Raw genomic sequence first — 17,919 nt, 5'->3', positions numbered from 1 at the left:
TCTATGCAAATGCGACAGACCAGAAATGCAAACTCATGCAAAAAATGTTGGCAGTTCGAAGTTTAAGCTTGGTGAACTCTAAACTTGCAAATCGCATCACGTAACTGCATGAGACCAATCGAAGATCAAAACATGACATCTCTGTACAAAATTTTTAAATATGGAGCAACCACTTGCTTTTTTTTTTTTAAATGTCTAATCATATTGTTTAATTTCGCCCCTTTTCACAGCACCATACAACAGAATATCGCATACTCAAACTCCAGTGTGACCGTGGCATTACTTGCCAAGTACTCCCACAGTACTTGAATCTCAGACATACAGTATGCTGCATCTGAAACAGCCTACTACTGCATTAGAATTTAAATTTACTAAACCATTAGAGTTTAATGGTTTAGTACCAAAGTAAAAGTAACCAAAGTATGCTCCATACAGTATGAATGGAACTCAGACGTACAGTACTATGTCCATCATTTTGTCATGATCACGTGACCCACCTTCTTTAGTTGCATCGCTTTACTCCCATTCATAAATTCTCTCGCAGGGCATCATGGGATAGCGCAGCGTGCATGGAATGCACACTTCAGAATCTCGCCAGAAGTAGTAGCCCATCCGGGTACTTCTCACATACCGTTTTTCGAATTTCAATGAATTCAGACATACTACTTGGCTCATATACTGTTTTTAGCGTACTATATAGTATGAAAGTGTGTGATTTCAGACGCAGCCCTGGATTTATGGCCTGGAAAAAAAAAAAACAGGCCATTGAAAATGCTTAAATTAAATCTGATTTTATATTTCTTTGTGTTATTTCAACAACTGTATTGTGCTTCTGCCAAAAAGAGAACAAAGAAATTTTTAAAAAAGGTTTTTAAAAATGTTAATTTTGTACAAAGATGAATAATGCAAATTTTATCAGAAACTGCATTTAATTATTACCAGTATTAATCTCAACAGATTAAAGTTCTTTGTACATGACTAGTTAAAACAGTCTAAATGTTTAACAATGACATGCTCTGACATTTGAATGTGAATATTAAATGTAAGTGAATTAAAGCGGCGCTTGATTTGAAATTAACGGTGCTTTAAAAAGTCCTTGAATCTGTTTTTTATGAAATAGTGGGAACCCTGCGTCCTTCAAAAAAGACAGTTTTAAACACTAGTGTAACTTGTGAATCATAAATATTTTGAAAAGCTTCTAAATATTGTAAAAAAAAAGTTTTAAATAAATTCTCTGATAACATTAAGAGTGGTCAAAACTTATTAATTAACTTATGGTTTCATTAATTAGAGTGCCTGTGACCATGTAAAAAATGTATTAGCATTTCTGCAGGTTTCATCAAGTCCATTTAAGATTTTTTAAGACCATTATGAATGAAACTTCAGACATTCTGGGCTAAACACTAATATTTTTTTGTGATAGCCAGGTTGAGCCAAAAGAATTGGAAAAAAAAATCTAATGCAGTTATTTCTTAACCTCATATCTTAATGTATCTAGTTGTATACACTTTTTTTCAGCATGTTTATTTTTCTTTTTAATGACAAGTTTAGCATTGTCGAAAGTATATTTATAATGAAGAAAATTACAAATATATTTGTTCGCTTTTTGTCCAAATTAATAGAGTTTAACTCTTATTCAACCTAATGTGTTTCTGTTATAAAACCTTATGCCTAATATGCCTACTTATAAAGATCATGTCTACTCACTCTTACTTCTGCAGATAGTGTTTTTGTAAATGGAAGATCATGTACAGGAATATATTGCTGTTATTATCATGAGGAATTGTGTAATTGTTTTCAGTTTTCTTTTCCTTATCGGGGAATTTAATTAAGAGAATTTGCCGTAAAAATGTCTTAACAGGTGTTGTGAAGTGTAAATCTTTGCAATAAAAACTTTTTAAAATAATTTATATATATAAAAAAAGTTGTTTAGATGGATTTTTGGTGATTGGATGGGTGTCTTTTAAAATTAAGACCAGTTTAAAATTATTTATAAAATTATAATAACATAAAAGACATTCTGTTATATAAAATAATTAGGATGGTTCAGTCAAAGTTATATTAGCAATATGACTTTATATCAAGCACAACATTATTATTCATGTCTAATTAGTATATATAATCAGTTGTTAACTTAACAGATTATGGCGTTATGCATAGACAATCTCAGCAACTCAGTTTAATAGATAAACAGATGTATAATGTTTTGTTTTAATAATAATTTATCCACAATTTTCAATACAGGCAATGCATACAATATTGTATCCATGTATGTACCTATACAAGTACAGAGATCCAGAACTTATTTAAAAAAATAATTCTGACGAAAAAAAAAAATCATTGACTGGAAGTAAAATAACCCTCAATCTCCTTATTAAAGGCAAAATAAAATAACTTATATAAAAAGAACTGACAACTAACACATACAAGACACACATATAAATCTGTTTCTCGTTTTGTTGGATTTCTTTTCGGTTCTCATATATGATCATGTATGATGTATTTATGACATTTTTTTTGCATATTATAATGATCATTGTTTTTTGTTCATATTACAAGAGAAATGAAATGGAAAGCCTGAGGTTGCTTTGATGCAATAAATTAGCAATCAATGCTTTCTTTTGCTTCATAGTTACTGATTTTGTTTAAGTGTGTTTGACTTGTTTGACCAGCAACCTTCACCAGCATCTGGTGTGTGCGTGTAAACTGTAGAATTAAGCAAAAAATGAAGGCAGGTTTAACCAATGGTGATGCCAAAGCCACACTGGAACTTGTGTTTTCTGTGGTCCAGGTAAGCGCTGAGGGCCAGTGACAGAGGCAGAGGCTGAAGCTTCTTCTCCAGATTGGCTCCAACCACCCAGTTACTGTCTAAAGAACCTACAGACAGAGAGAAAGAGGCTGTTATTCAGAGGATGATCCAATGGAGTCATATATGGATGACAATTACTGGGTAAGTCTTTGCAATAATAATAATAATTTGAGGATTTTTATTTAAATATAAAAATATAACGACATAATCCTCTTCTGTAAAACACAATAAATCACATTTAACAAGTTTATCTTACTTTCAAGTTCAAAGGCTACGTTTACACTGCAAATGTGGCCCAGATTTTTTAGCCTACAAGTGACTCACTTAATAATAATAAAATTGCATATAAAAAAAATAAAACTGCATATAAATAAATAAAATCGCATTTATAAAAAGTATAAAATACATAGGCTTACATGAAATAGCCATCTTTCACATATATAGTTAATACATCAACAAGACCAAAGTCCACGACTTTAATATTCTATTTAAACTTTTTTGTTATTACACCATTCTTCAATGTGCCGGTAGCCAATGTCTCAGTTTCACTTTGATGAGTTTTGACTGTATACCGCTTATACTGTTTATAACAAATTAACATGAAATAACAGTAGGCTAGGTTATCAGACTCTGCAAACAATACAAGTTTGGTTACATTTTATTTTGATGGTCGGTTTGTTGAATTTTAAGTACAGTTATAGTCAGAAACATTAGCCCCCCTTTGAAATTATTATTTTTTCTTTTTTAGATATTTCCAAATGATGTTTAACAGAACAAGGACATTTTCACAGTATGTCTGATAATATTTTTTCCTCTGGGGAAAGTCTTATTTGTTTTATTTTGGCTAGAATAAAAGCAGTTTTAAGTTTTTTAAGCACCATTTTAAATTTTAGTCGACAGAACAAACCATCGTTATACAATAAATTGCCTAATTAGCCTAACCTGACCAGTTAGCCTAACTAACCTAGTTAAGCCTTTAAATGTCTGACTTCAACTGTACATGCTAACTAATTTAAAATTTTTTGATTATGAGTAGACTGATCTTATAGTCGGTAAAATGTCTGTTTAGCAGCAGTATCAACAGATATTAAGCAGACAGTCTACTAATACTCAAATGGACCATCAAAAATAAAATATTACCCAATTTTTAACACCAGACATGATCCCTGCCTTCATAGTTCAATCTGCAGCTGCTCATTAACCCCTGATAAGTTCACTACACACTGGTGGTCAGTGAGACGCGCACCATGCTTCTGCTTCACATTAATAACAAAGCATCACAAAACACATAATTTAGGTTTCAAACACTGAAATGCACATTAGAACTATAAAAAAACAACCATTTATAGTTTATAAAAACATAGTGGTTGTCTGTAAAAAAAAGTCACTAATCATATTAAACATAATCTGACGTGATATTTACTTCATACAGTACAAATATTGTGTGCATAATTTTTGCTGTTGAGTTCGTTTCAATCGAGCCGAGACCACCTCATTCAAGCAATCTCGGAGCGATTGATTTGGCGCGGATCCGAGCACGATTGTTTTACATATGCCAAATGAACCACGCTAACTGGGCAAACGAGACCGGTTGCGAAACAAAAGTGTAGGTGTGAAAGCACCCTGAAAGAGCACATTTTGCTTCTCTGAATAGTATTCTTAATGTACCATGTAATATAGCTGTTTGTGAATGTAAAGAATCTTCAAAGTATATGGCTTAATGTGATTGTTAAAGTTAATTAATTAAAATATGAGTGCTGCACATTTGATTAAATAAGCTTTAAAACAAAAAAACATTATGGTTATGACCAGTATTTTGCTAATACAATAAACTACTTCTGGCATATAATAAATAACAAATGTAATTGTAAAAAAACACTAGAGCAAACAATATACAGCATACATTCTGCATTCAAATAAATGATTCATCTTTTAAATGTGTCCTTGTATCCATTAATTAGGAAAAGGCAAATCAGTTGTATTATTTTAAGTTAGGAGGACATCTACTCCTTAGGGAAAAGGTAGGCTTTAAGCCCCGATGTTAACAATGGCGTGCTCGATCCACGTGAAAATAAGCTGTTGAATTGCTTATAACTCTTCAAATACGCTGATGATAGATGTTGATAAATGTGTTTGTATGTACCAACCTTTAAAAACCAGGTTGGCTTTAGGGACATCCAGCTGGTACCCAAATGTTACACTAGTGTCCTGCATGCGAGTGCTCACTTCATACTCCACTCCAACCTGCAACTAAAAGCAAAAAAACAAAAACAAATGTTATGATGAAGCCATAAAACATTTCTCATTCTGACATTCTGTTCTGCTGATCAACATTTACCTGATCGTTGGCTTTGTGGTAGTAAGAGGCATGAACTCCAGCTCCTCCTAGTGTCAATGTGGCGATGAAGTTGCTGCCTGTTTTTCAACACACATTTACATAAAAGTTACAGCATTAATATTGTTCAAAAACTAGACAATTATATTTGAAACAATCATGCGAGCCCAGAAATAATACCTAAAAATGTTTTTTAAAGATGTTCTGGGTCGGGTTGCACAAGCTGTTCGTAAGTTCTGTCTTAAACTGGAACGTAAAGTCCACACTTTTAACTAAATTTGTTCTTATTTCAGTTGCACCACATGTTCTTAAGGCAAACCATAGTTAGTAGGTCGTAAGCTCTCCGCAAAGTCGTGATCAGTCGCACTGAATGACGTAATATCCAATAAGAAGCATTTAAATAGTTAAACTGCTTTAAAATTCTGCAACTAATGCGTCTATATATAAAACTGTCCTATGAAAATGAAATGATATTATTTTTATAGCACATTAATTCAGTCAGTCACTATTAACAGATAACACACATACCTGCTTCGTGAATGCACGCAAAATACACATGATTTTTATATATCCTACATATGAAGAGAAAAGAGCAGGAAGAAAAACTCAGTCATAAAGAAATTCTCGATTTATTTGATACAATTACCACAGAGCACTCCTCAATGTAAAATAATCTTGCTGTCATCTCTTTTTCTGTTGTACATGGGGGGAGGCTGCCGTAAATATTCAGTTGGAATGTAGCGTTATGTTTAAACTAAGTCCAGTGGTGCAACACAAAAATATTTAGTGATGTGTAAGTTGTAACTGGCGTCCCTTTAAGTTACAACTAGGCTACGACTTAACTTACGCACTGTTGGTGCAACCGTCCCCTGATTTCTAAAAATTCAGTACTATTTATTACTATTACTAAGAAAATGTAAGAAGTGCTTTTTTTAAACACCTGTTAATATTAGGTAATAATTTCAAACTGTATCTAATTCTGTTATTATTATTTAATGGATTTCAGCTAACATTTATTAACTGTAAATATATATGTACTTTTAATAACTATTAATAACTAACAGATTTTTCTCAAAAAACAAAAGGAGAAAAGTAGATCAAAGCCCAAAATAAATTCAACATAAACACTACAAATAAACAAGCCACAAATCAAAATACCACAACCCGAATCTGCCTATTGCTTTAACTACAGCTCAAACTTGCTTAATAATAAGCATTGCTTATTACAAGAGGGCATGGCAACACAATGCGAAGCCTTTTAAATATAATCAAAACTCAACACATTTGTTGATGTTGATTACAACTAATTAACATTTATTACCAGAAAAATTACATTTATTAATAAATCATTTAACATTTATTAACAGTAAATATATATATATATATATATATATATATATATATATATATATATATATATATATGTATGTATGTATGTATGTATGTAAGTTCATTCAAAAATATTAATTAACTCACAATTTACTCTAGTACCAAACATACAAAAAGCAAAAACAATAAAAAAATACTATTGAAGTAAATGGTTACCGGTTTTCAACATTCTTCAAAGTATTTTATTTTGTGTTCTTAATTCAAACAGGTCGGAATCAAGTGAAATATGAGTAAATGGTGAAAGAATTTTCATTTTTGGGTAAATAGTTTCTTTAATGCATTATTAGAATTAAGTAATGTTACAATAATTAATTAAACAAATGTAAATATACTGTTTAAAAAACATGAAGGCCTATTGCTAACACAATTTAACCACCAACTAGCCAAAATCTAAAGAGAGATTGTGTTGAAGCTAATATTATTATTTAACTCACATCTACTTTTTATGGTTGTTTTTGTGCACATTATAAATCACATATTATATATCTACTTTACAATAAAATGTTACACAGTTAAACTTATTTAATGTAAAAGTTTAGTTTTACTTTGAATTAATTATTCAACTCATGAAAGTGTTTGTTCTTTCATGAAATTAACACTGTAATAGAAGATGCAACATTTACTTTGCTATGACAACTTGATACTGTCACCTGCCCATCTGCTGCTCTCTTAAGTGATTACCTGTATATCTGCCAGCCAGAGACATGACTGTGCCCTCCTCTCCTGGCCGTCGATGGTACACCAGCTCTCCTCCTAATGCCAGCGATGAAGTCACAGACTGGAGATAATGAGCTACAACAATTCCTGAGAGCGGCAGGACGAGAGGTGAGAAAAATAAAGTTAGAAAAGTTAACTGAAGGCTAAATACAAATAAATTAGTTACTGCAGATTTCATCAAGTCAAATTTAAGACTTTTTTAGTCCTCTTTTTAAGAGCATTATGTATGGAATCAGATGTATACAGGGTTGAACATTAAGGATGTTTTCTAATGGCCCAGTTTTACTTTTCTCATCCAAAAAAATTAAAATAAATAAATAAAACTATATATATATATATATATATATATATATATATATATATATATATATATATATATAAATTTTCTTGTCGGCTTAGTCCCTTTATTAATCCGGGGTCGCCACAGCGGAATGAACCGCTAACTTATCCAGCACGTTTCAACGCAGCAGATATTCTTCCAGCCGCAACCCATATCTATCTCTCTATATTTATATATATAATGAAATTTTTTCTTAGCCACATATTTTTACTTATGTGTTAAATTCTACCTGTATACATGCACTTTTTTCAACATAACCTTTTTTGACAAGTTTTGAAAACTATAATAAAAATGATAAGAAACTAATGTTTCCATATCAGTCTGTCTAGGTCAGTGTCACATTGAGAGCTTTTAAACTAATGCCATTAAAACTGTATTGGTAAAGAGTGTTAAAATGTACAATGTTGTATTGAGATGGATTGCCGGTGATTGGATGGATGTTGGCCTGATTGAGTAACTTTACATGGACATAGGAAAATAAAGGTCCAATCCTAAATCTATTCCTTAGCCATTCGCCTCACCGCTACCCCTTGTTTTGCGTGTTCACGTGAAGAGGTAGGGGTTTTACAATTCTCTTTAGCTTGAAGGCTTAGGGCTAAGGGGCAGTGTTGCCAACTATTTTCAATGAAAAGGCGCTAAGCTTTGCCCAAAAAGCTAGATTACGTCATATGTCAATTTGCATATTTCTGATGTTAAATACAGTATGTCAGTATAGATGTGTAGTGAATTTGCAGTAATCTCTCAGACGTAATAAACTCAAACAAGTTCCCAAACTGTCACTAAAATCTCTGTGAGTGTGAACAAGAACTAAAAAGATTGGTCAAATTAAATTGTTAAATTTAAAACAAAGGAGAAGCAGATTAGTTTGACTGTACAAGGAAAATATGTCACATTCGCTGTCAGTGTTGCCAGATTGGGCGGTTTTGAATTTGATTGTGTGGGTAAAAAATGACATAGGCAAGTGGAGAAAATTTGGGGGGTTTCGAAATGTCATGCCCCAAAGCCCCAGACACATTATTACCTTATTGCCATATTATGTCTTTATGATAACATGATATATGCCTTCAATGGTTTCCTGAAGATAAATACCCAAAAATAATGCAACTGGAATAACAACAGCAGTCGCCATCATCGATCTCATATGAAGCAAAAGATTGCGATGACATAGGATGATGTGTGCAGGTGCTGTAGAGCTGTCCCATTTCTCAGTGGTAAATTTCAAAGCCCTTTCCCTTCACACTCTGTTTCAAGGGCCAACGGGAAGGGATAAAAAATATAATTGGGATTGGGCCTAAGTGAAGCACAAACAAACGTGGATTAAACTGGTGACAATTACCTGATCCCATCAACACATCTGGGTTTCCAAATGTCACAGCAGCAGTGAAATCCTCTCCTTTAAATTCAGTGTCTCCTTGCCAGTTCACAAATTTCTGCTGCTGAGTCTGATTGAGATGCAATATATTATTAAATTCCCTTAATATACTACAGAATTACTGTATTTTCATCAAATAAAATATGCAGCAACTTATATTACAAAACTCAAATATGAAATGCACTTAATAGCAATTATAATATACCTGAGAGTACTTGTTTTAATTTAAATGTATCTAAAGTATATGATTATAATGTCTGTAAACATTCTATTATACACAAAATCAAAATATCAGCTTTTCTTTTTCTGAACAAAGCAAAAAAGTGTGTATTTTCACAAGTAAGCACTTACCTGGAAGACGAATTTAGAGCGTACTTTGTCAGTGATCTGATGAATAACCTGTGCATTTAAGCTCCCTGTGTTGTCCATATCACCAACCATGACGGGAAAGGCCTGACAGCAAAATAAAGTTTTAGAGTAAATAACACAAATTAATTTGTTAAATCAAACTTTGTTCAAAATATGTGTTTATTTTTGTAAATATGTGTACCTCTCCTGGTCCTGTTTGTTTGGTTCCCACATACGTCGCTCCAAATCTGTAGCTGGAATCTGCTTGAGTGCTTAACAACACCGTGTGGTTCACCTATAAAGTATAACAAGATGATTATGGTAATGCTAGGGAAAACTGACACAATTGTAAAGGCTTGCTACAACATCATGGCCCAAGACATGTTCAGTGGACTAACCTGGAAGTGATTGCTCAAGCCCTTGTTCACTGTTAGTCTGACACCCTCCATCTGCACTGGAAAAACCTCTGAGGGACAGACATTAGTTTGATAAAACATGAATCTGGCATAAAAAAACAAGTTAAAAATGTGTCTTCAGCCCCGGTGAGATCTAGGCATGGGCTGTTTTAAGATTTTGACGGTATGATAACCTTGGATATAAATATCATGGTTTCACGATATCATGGTATTGAGATTACTGCTCTTAAATATATTATTTCTAAATGTCTGGGTGAAAAACAAAACATTTTCTCCTATTGTGCACATTGTATTTTAATTTGAGAAACATAAAAAAATATTTTGGAACAGTAAACCAAAAAAATAACATTTGAGGTGAAGCGCTTCAAAACAAGTCTGCTATATGCGTCAAAACACGAATTGCCATGAGATTGTGTTGGTTAGTTAAGTAAAATAATAATCTAGCCCAGGGATGGGCAAACTCGGTCCTGGAGGGCCGGTGTCCTGCACAGTTTAGCTCCAACACTAATCAAACACACCTGAACCAGCTGATCAGTGTCTTCAAGATCACTAGAAATCTACAAGCAGGTGTGTTTGATTAGAGTTGGAACAAAACTCTGCTGGGACACCGGCCCTCGAGGATCAAGTTTTCCCATCCCTGATCTAGCCTCAAATAAAATTAAAGTGAAATAGTAACAGTTTTTTTTTAAAGAAGCCTATATAAAGCTGTTTTCACTATTAATAACAAATTTGAATAAGCAAGAAATGCTTTTGCAATGTATTCGCAGCACTGAACATATTCCCAGATTACCTCAGAAGAACAAACTCTGTTGGAAGGATAAGAGAACTCAGAAACTTGTTGTAAGAATGGAGATGTCTGCATATATGCCCTTTTGTGACACTTTAATATCTTAGAAAAGGTAGTTAAAGTTTGCATAACCAATGATTGATCTTATCCACCCGTGACCCACCCATAAGTTAATATGCAGCTTATTTTTTAAATTACCTGACTGGCGCATTAACGGCAGCGGCCGCTGAGATAACCGAGAAATTAGGTGCTCAACTCGTTTTGAAGAACGAGAAAAAAATTAAACATGCTAGCTTTTCTGTGATGGTGTCCTGAGGCGTTGCAGGCATTATATCAGTTGTCGTGAACTATGCCACATTAAACAAGAAGAAACGATTAAATCTTGTGTCACAACAGCCATTTGTGGTTTACAAATCCCCACGTCAACCTAATGCCTGATTCACTCGGGGTTTCAGCGTCAATGCTTGACCAATGGTGTGTCCGATGACCGATGAAGTTGCAGGTGATGTGGTCATCATATCAGCATCAGCCAATAAAATTAGTCAGCAATCGGCTATGTCTCAGCTGGTGTATTTGCATACAGCAATCTGATTGGCTGGCGCTTCTGTTTGTGCTTGAAAAGTTGAAAAAGTCCCAACTTCTGCAGTGAGCAATGCCACTGAAGCAGCACCGACAGACCCACAATTCAGTTGGGCACTGCTTGACGTCACCTATTCAAAGTAAATGGGAAGCGTTTACGCCGACGCCCTATGTGAATGGGCCGTAACTCAAGGAAATTGTGCCGAAATCATGACAAATTCATGTGATCTGACCAGGGCTTTAGGCTGACTAAAGATGCATTTGTAACACAAATAGACGAATATAGAAATAATTTCTATTTTCATTTATTTTAAAATTTATAATGTAACGTAAATGTGCGGGATGCAACAGTTAGGTTCAAGAAATAAAAAGATTAGTCATATTTTCATATTTTTTGTGCTTCAAATAAAATTTTGTTATGTTGAAATTAGTCTCGTAGATGGTTGGTTTGTTTTTTAATTATAATGGTTTAAAAAGAGTTTTAAAATTCCCTATGGAAAAATGGCTCTGTATGAGTGTTGGTTTCTTTCATAAACCCAAAATAAAAGTATTTATGCCGACAATTTATTATTATAACTTCAGTATTTATTATTGCACCATTTGACAACAATGCAGTACACGATACAAAACTTAAATTGTACAGTTAACGTTAGATACCCGATTAATTAGGTATGTTTATAATCTCTGTCTTTATTTAATGATAAAGTAATAATATTTACCTTTGCATTTGCGATGGCACTCTTCAAATCCTCCGGGGTTTGGAAGGGGAGGCTCGGTGTCCTGTTGCCCGGTTGGAGAGCTGCTCGGGGCAGAGACCGGTGAGACGGGGGGCATCGTAAATCCCGGAGGCACCGATACCAAACCTGGGGCACCCGGCCCTGGTGGAGGTGGGCTGGGGGCGCTGGCAGCCAACACACTGCCCATTCTGATACAGGACAGAAATTACATGACTAAAAACACGATTATCTAATCGAAATAGGAAACAATCATAAGCAGCTTAGGGAAGTTAGGCCAGTTGTTTTCATTTGTGGACTATTAACAGTTCGTGCATGTTATGTTTAGGCAAAAACCTTAAGTCATTCAATGTCTTATTTTATATAAAAATAAATAAAGAAATATAATGGATTTGTAGATTTTAGACAATTAGAAGCTGCTGTTTCGGTAAGAATCCAGCTTAAAATACATATATGTAACGTTACTTCAGCTAACAGTTCATTGATGAATTAGCTCACAAGCTAAATGCCACAAGCTTTGTGTTATTCGCCAGATATTACACATGTATGCAATACAAATGCCATTTAGATCGAACAAATAAGAACCTTTCTAGTAGAGAAATTACTCGGAGATGTGCTATATATTTGAAAAAAAGCTCAATGACAATGAATGAATCAATGACAACTCACGTTGAGCTTCTCAGAGGACGGGTCTCCTGGTTACAGAACCACGTGTGTCCATCGATGTATTGTGAAAGAAATGAATCATTCAGAGTCGAATCCTTTCAGCAAATGCGTTCATTAAACCAGTCTGAACTATTCATTTACGAGTCGGAATGAATGGAACCGGGCCGTTGTGAATCTTTCAGCATCTTTACATTATATAATGTAAGTTTTACTTTTTAATTTTGAAAAGAACTACTTAGCGAGTTTTTGAATCAGTTCGTTCAGATAATCTTTTCGAAAGAACCGATTCAAGTGAACGAGTCGAATTCATATGCCGTTCCTCCTACTCTCAGCTCGACGGAACCAAAACTGAATGGCTATTGGTTTGTTTTTCTGTCAGTCACTACGTCAAAATAAAGCGGGGTTGAAAGAGCGGACACGAAGTAGAAGGATTTGGGTGAAGGTCAAATAAATAACAGACTTTGAAGGTCGCTTTGAATCCAACAAACCAAACTGCTCAGAATAGGTCTTAATCGTTCAATTCAAACATTTGAATGACATAAAATCAATAGTGACAACTCAGGACGAGGTAAAAGCTGGAACAGTTGTATTTCAAAAGCAAGAGTGCTGAAAAAGCATGTAGTAGTCTATATTTGCATTTGGCATGTATAATTAGGACAGCACTGTACAAACGATTTCTATTTGTTAACTCCCAATAGTTAACACAATAAACATAATCTGTTATTGACTTTAATAATATTCATTTCAACATTAAACATTTTAAAAATGTCAATATATTTATTGACATTGATTTAACATGAACTAACGATGAGCAGTTAAATTTTTAGTAAAATAGTGATAAATGTTACAAATGAATGGCTCTTGTATTTTAAAGCATAAACTAACGTTAACTAATGGACTTTATTGTAAAGTGTGTACCTCATTAATATCAACAGTGAGAGTAATAGCAATAGACAGTTGCCACAGTTGGGCTGCACAAAATAACGTTTTAGCATTTTTATAGCACAATAGTCTCAAAGCAGGATCTGCAATCTGGATTAGCTTTAACAAAGATTAATTTAATTATTTACACAATGAAGATTATACAACTTTATTGTACATTTGATTATTTTATTTCTGTACCTGAGTAGTGTTTATCTATATCGTTGCTCTACTTTATTTATCTATGCTGGTAACTTGTTAATGATCTTTTTCTGCAAATGCACTCTACAAAATCATCCCAAAGAATATTATAGTACACTGTAAAACTCATAAAGTTAAGGTAAATCAAACCATTTGAGGAAACCGATTGCAACAAACCATGTAAGTTAAAAAACTAATCCTAATGAGTATTGTGAACTTAATCCATTTGAGTAAATGAAGCAATTTGAGCACAGTAAAACCCAATAAATGAAGAGAACTCAAACCAAAAGAGTACTGTAAAACTCAATAAGATGAGGCAACTCAAACCGCCTGAAGAAAACGATTGCAACAAACCATTTAAGTAAAAAAACTAATCTATATGGGTACTGTGAACTTGCTCCATTTAAGTTGAAGTAATGAGGAATTTAATTAACTCATTACCTTCAACACTGTTCAAAGCTCTTTTCAAATGAGTAGAATTAACTTTGTCAATTTTGAGTTACTACACTCATTTCATTTGATAAACCTGACTGTTGGGTTTTATAGTGTATTATTTATTTCTAAATCAAGTTATTTAAATCATTTGGTGAAATATCGCAATATAAATCGCAAAAAAACAAAACAAAAATATCGCAATGTAAGTATTTTCCATATCGTGCAGTCCTAAACTACAGTATATTTTATAAGTCATAGTAAATATTTAGGAAACAATAGTTAGAAACAATAGTTTCCTAGTAAAAATATTGATCATAATGAAATAATTCAAAATAATAAAAATTACCGACAATAACAATGATTTCATAATTGTTTTGTCCCTTGAATTAGTTTTTTGAACTAAAGATGGTAAAGTAGTTACTAATACAACAACAAAAAGCACTGAGACAAAGATCCATTCATGAAAACAGCGGAGTATTTATTATCGCATTTGACATTCAGTTCATCCAAATCTCTTCAAAAATATAGTTTAGAACAAACATCTTTGGTGTTATGAGATAAAAATAAAGATCAGCATGTTCTGAATCAAATTAGGTTCAAATCTTGTTTCAGCTTTTTAGTTTACTGCATTATGACACAAACTGGTAACTACTTAAAGCTAAATGTACTTGTGCGTCTGACCAGTTCTTCCTGAAAAAAAAGAAGATGAGGTAACTTATTAATATAAAGGCTCAAGTTTAGACAAGGGTATGAAAAGACACAACAGTGTAAAGCTCAGAACTGCATCTTCATATATCACACACACACACACACATTTATCCTTGTAAAATTAATTGAACATTTTAAAATGATGCTATATTTTACCTTTTAACTTTCAATGTAAATTTATTTTAGGTCACAAGTTGCACTGGACTAAAATGGCCTCTTATGTGGGCCAATTTAGGTATTTTTATCATTATATATAAAGCATGAATATCTGTGCTGCTTTACTGACCAATATTAGTGCAAAGAGTAATATCAAATGTACTATTATCATTGGAAAAAATGCTGCATTTTTTAAATTAAACAACAGAAAGTAACTTTCTGTTTGCTCCCCTACGTTTAAACAGTTGACTCTTTTTCATTTCGACTCAAACAAGAAATCAGAAATTATGACACAAAGTTCACAGTGCAAGTTGCTTTAAAAAGGAGTTATTTACCAGTGCAAAAGCAGCTTGAACAGACAATATTGCATCACTACAGGCACAACGGTGGATGTTTAGACATTCAGTTTGGTCAGAACAGAACAGTGGTCATTATGAATCTCTTAAAAACTATTGACTCTGATGTAAAACTGGACATACTGTAGTCTCAGGGGTTCAGACTTTGGTATTGGGAGATCAACAATACATCCATATAGGAACACCTACTAAGAAAGGCATTCATTTTTATGTAGTATGTACTCAAAAGACCCAATTCAGTGTATATTTCAATAATGATGTCAGTTATATACAAGCAGACATATTCATTTATGAAAGTTACAACTGGCCCACACTGACATCTAGTCCATCCAAAGCAAATGAGGCCTGAGACCCGGCTTCTATGGGTTAAACTTCAAGTGACGTTTTAAAACCACCAATTGTGATCTACTCTGCTGAAAATGTTTTTAACTTGACAAGGTATCTTAAAAACGTGGTGCTCATTTATGGAAAGCCAGAAAGTAAACACAAGAACATGTTTTTGCATGGTTAAGGTGTGGTCAGACTCTGCTTTTCAGGCCCCACTGACTTCCATTCATATGCAGATTAATGCACCAGACCGGAAACGCAAGCTTGTACGAAAAATATCCAGAGTTCTATGCTTGGTGAACCCTGACCTGTAAATTTGAGTCCCATCATCAGGTTTTATCCGGCCTTTTTTAGTCTAGTGGCTTTAAAAGGCTTGGGAACTTTCAAACTTACCATAGTTAAAGGTGCAGTAGGTGACTGTCTTCAGAAACATTTTGTGTTGCGTTGGTTGAAAGTCTCTTTACATTATAATAGTAATGAATAAAGTAAATAATCTAAATGTATTTTTATATATTTTTATTTTCTGAGTGAGGCATAACCCTGAGGCATAAAAAATGTTCATCCAATTAAAAACTCCTCCCGTAATCCCATAATTCTGATAAGTAGCCCAGACTGTCTGTCAGCAAATGTAGATTTGTACAACTGCACACCTCTGTTCACACAGACACCATGGCTGAAGTATTTCTTTTAGACAGGTAATGATAGGTTTTAAAACTATTTTAGTCACACAAAGCTGATGTAGATTGTGTTGTTTTACAAATGTGTTATATGCACAGAAGTGTTGCATTCACTGACATCTTCCAGTGAAAGATGTGACTATTTTCAGTTTCATAAGGTCTTTTAACAGCATTGATAATGTAGATTTTTATTTACTTTATATTTCGATATTCCACCTAGCCTGCTTTACTGAAGTGAAATTGCTTTTATACTCACATTTGTCATGTCATTTTTGAACAATGACAACTTGTGAGGGGCTCCCTAAATTGTTTACCATGCTACTCTAAATATTCAGTCAGAAAACACATGTAAGTATGGCCTAGTAATAAGTGTAATTCCTGCATGCCTCCGGCCAACCACTAAGCATACAGTAGTCACTTTAGGACAAAGCGCATGAGAGAGAGATCAGCGATTCTTACATGAATGAAATATTGCACTTCATGACAAGTTTTGTTTGCTACACAACTGAAAACCTGCTAGATATAATACAGTGTTTTGTTCAAAATTATAGTATTATAAAGTACTATAAAGTTTTCTAACTGGCCAATAACATGATCTAGTGGGCCTCTGTCATCTTTCGGATGCACGTTCATGATTATAAGGAGTCGTGGCTTTGGTCGACGGGAGGGATTGTGCTTTGAACATATTATGCTAATCGGTTAGCATTTAGGCAGATCACCTACTGCACCTTTAACTGTCATTTATGTCCGCCAAGCACGTGTTAAACAATGGTAAATAATAATAAAATAGTAAATAATAATAAAAATAATAATTGGATATCTCATTCTGTGTGAATGGCCTCTTAAAAATACTATCTTTTGTGTCCAAATGAAGAAAGAACTGAAACGGGTTTGGGACAAGTGCAGGCTGTGTAAATGATGACAGAGTTTCATTTTTGGATGAATGATAGTATTTCCAAATTCGTCTCATATGCATTGCCAGTATTAGTATGAAGTGTATGCTGAATTGGGTCTATTTTTACATCACTAAATTAATAAGACACTTTTTTACTGCATAAAGTACCAACGTAGATGGATTGCAAATTCCCATATCTTAACTTATTTAAATGTTTTTCTTTTCTTTTTTTTGTTTGCGAGATGATCTAAATACTTGTGCCTTGAAAGAAATGTAAACCTGACAGAAGTTCTACAGATGTATTGCTTTCCAAGTCTCTGTGCCAGTCACACTAAAAACTATAAAGTGCTTCCAGGATCCCTGTCATTATTTTAAATAATTATCTGCTTTTGAACCTGTCGAAGTTATTTCGACTTCTTTAAGTCCACTATTCCTTGGACTTTGCTTGACTTTCCCAAGCATAAAACTGTCTAAACAACGCTTGACTGCTTCTGATCATCTGTTGGTTCCTCCAGCTTCAAGACTTCTCTGATTCGTTTCACACAAATATCAGCTGCTTCCTGGGTTTCTTTGGAGAGCTGTAATAGGCTCAGGAATCCATGAGGAAGATCCTCCACTACAGTGAGCGTCACTGGCTGGTTCATATTCCTCAGCTTTTTGGCAAACATCACTGAATCATCTAACAGGGCATCCAATGCGGAAGCCTGAGGAGAGGAATCAAAGCATTAAAAATATAGTTAGCTCCAAGTGC

General features: G+C 33.8%; 3 protein-coding genes across 9 annotated transcripts in view; 1 reads left to right on the top strand and 2 right to left on the bottom strand.

Annotated features, from left to right (window-relative positions):
- The window catches only part of si:dkey-3n22.9, a 57,293-nt gene that overhangs the window by 17,286 nt on the left and 22,088 nt on the right, over window positions 1-17,919 (top strand). For 4 of the 5 annotated variants that reach the window (XM_073931538.1, XM_073931540.1, XM_073931537.1 and 1 more), the window contains exons 3-4: window positions 2,792-2,950; window positions 7,230-7,358. Coding sequence is in view for 1 of the 5 variants with exons in the window: in XM_068215343.2 (XP_068071444.2) it covers window positions 7,290-7,358 (69 nt within the window). In the remaining 4 variants the exon portion in view is untranslated. Of the gene's footprint in view, window positions 1-2,791; window positions 2,951-7,229; window positions 7,359-17,919 lie in introns of those variants that run through there. The other variant, XM_068215343.2, reaches the window with a different exon arrangement.
- On the bottom strand, window positions 2,179-12,523 carry tomm40l (translocase of outer mitochondrial membrane 40 homolog, like). Of its 2 annotated transcripts, none has more exon segments than NM_212959.1 (10): window positions 2,179-2,877; window positions 4,957-5,059; window positions 5,148-5,224; window positions 7,215-7,337; window positions 8,927-9,032; window positions 9,314-9,415; window positions 9,513-9,605; window positions 9,709-9,776; window positions 11,812-12,017; window positions 12,496-12,522. In NM_212959.1, coding segments are annotated over 9 exon segments (1,017 nt in total). In that variant the 5' UTR covers window position 12,017; window positions 12,496-12,522; the 3' UTR covers window positions 2,179-2,737.
- The window catches only part of lipea (lipase, hormone-sensitive a), a 35,617-nt gene continuing 32,208 nt past the window's right edge, over window positions 14,511-17,919 (bottom strand). The window contains exon 11 of one of the 2 annotated variants that reach the window (XM_005159495.5): window positions 14,511-17,872. In XM_005159495.5, coding sequence (XP_005159552.1) covers window positions 17,639-17,872 — 234 coding nt within the window. In that variant the 3' untranslated portion in view covers window positions 14,511-17,638. The remainder of the gene's footprint in view (window positions 17,873-17,919) is intronic. The other variant, NM_001316725.1, reaches the window with a different exon arrangement.

This window comes from Danio rerio, chromosome 19 (genome assembly GCF_049306965.1).
Source record: "Danio rerio strain Tuebingen ecotype United States chromosome 19, GRCz12tu, whole genome shotgun sequence".
Taxonomy (NCBI): Eukaryota; Metazoa; Chordata; class Actinopteri; order Cypriniformes; family Danionidae; genus Danio; species Danio rerio.
The sequence above is the reverse complement of the archived record's forward strand: the minus strand, read 5'-3'. Positions and strand labels throughout refer to the sequence as shown.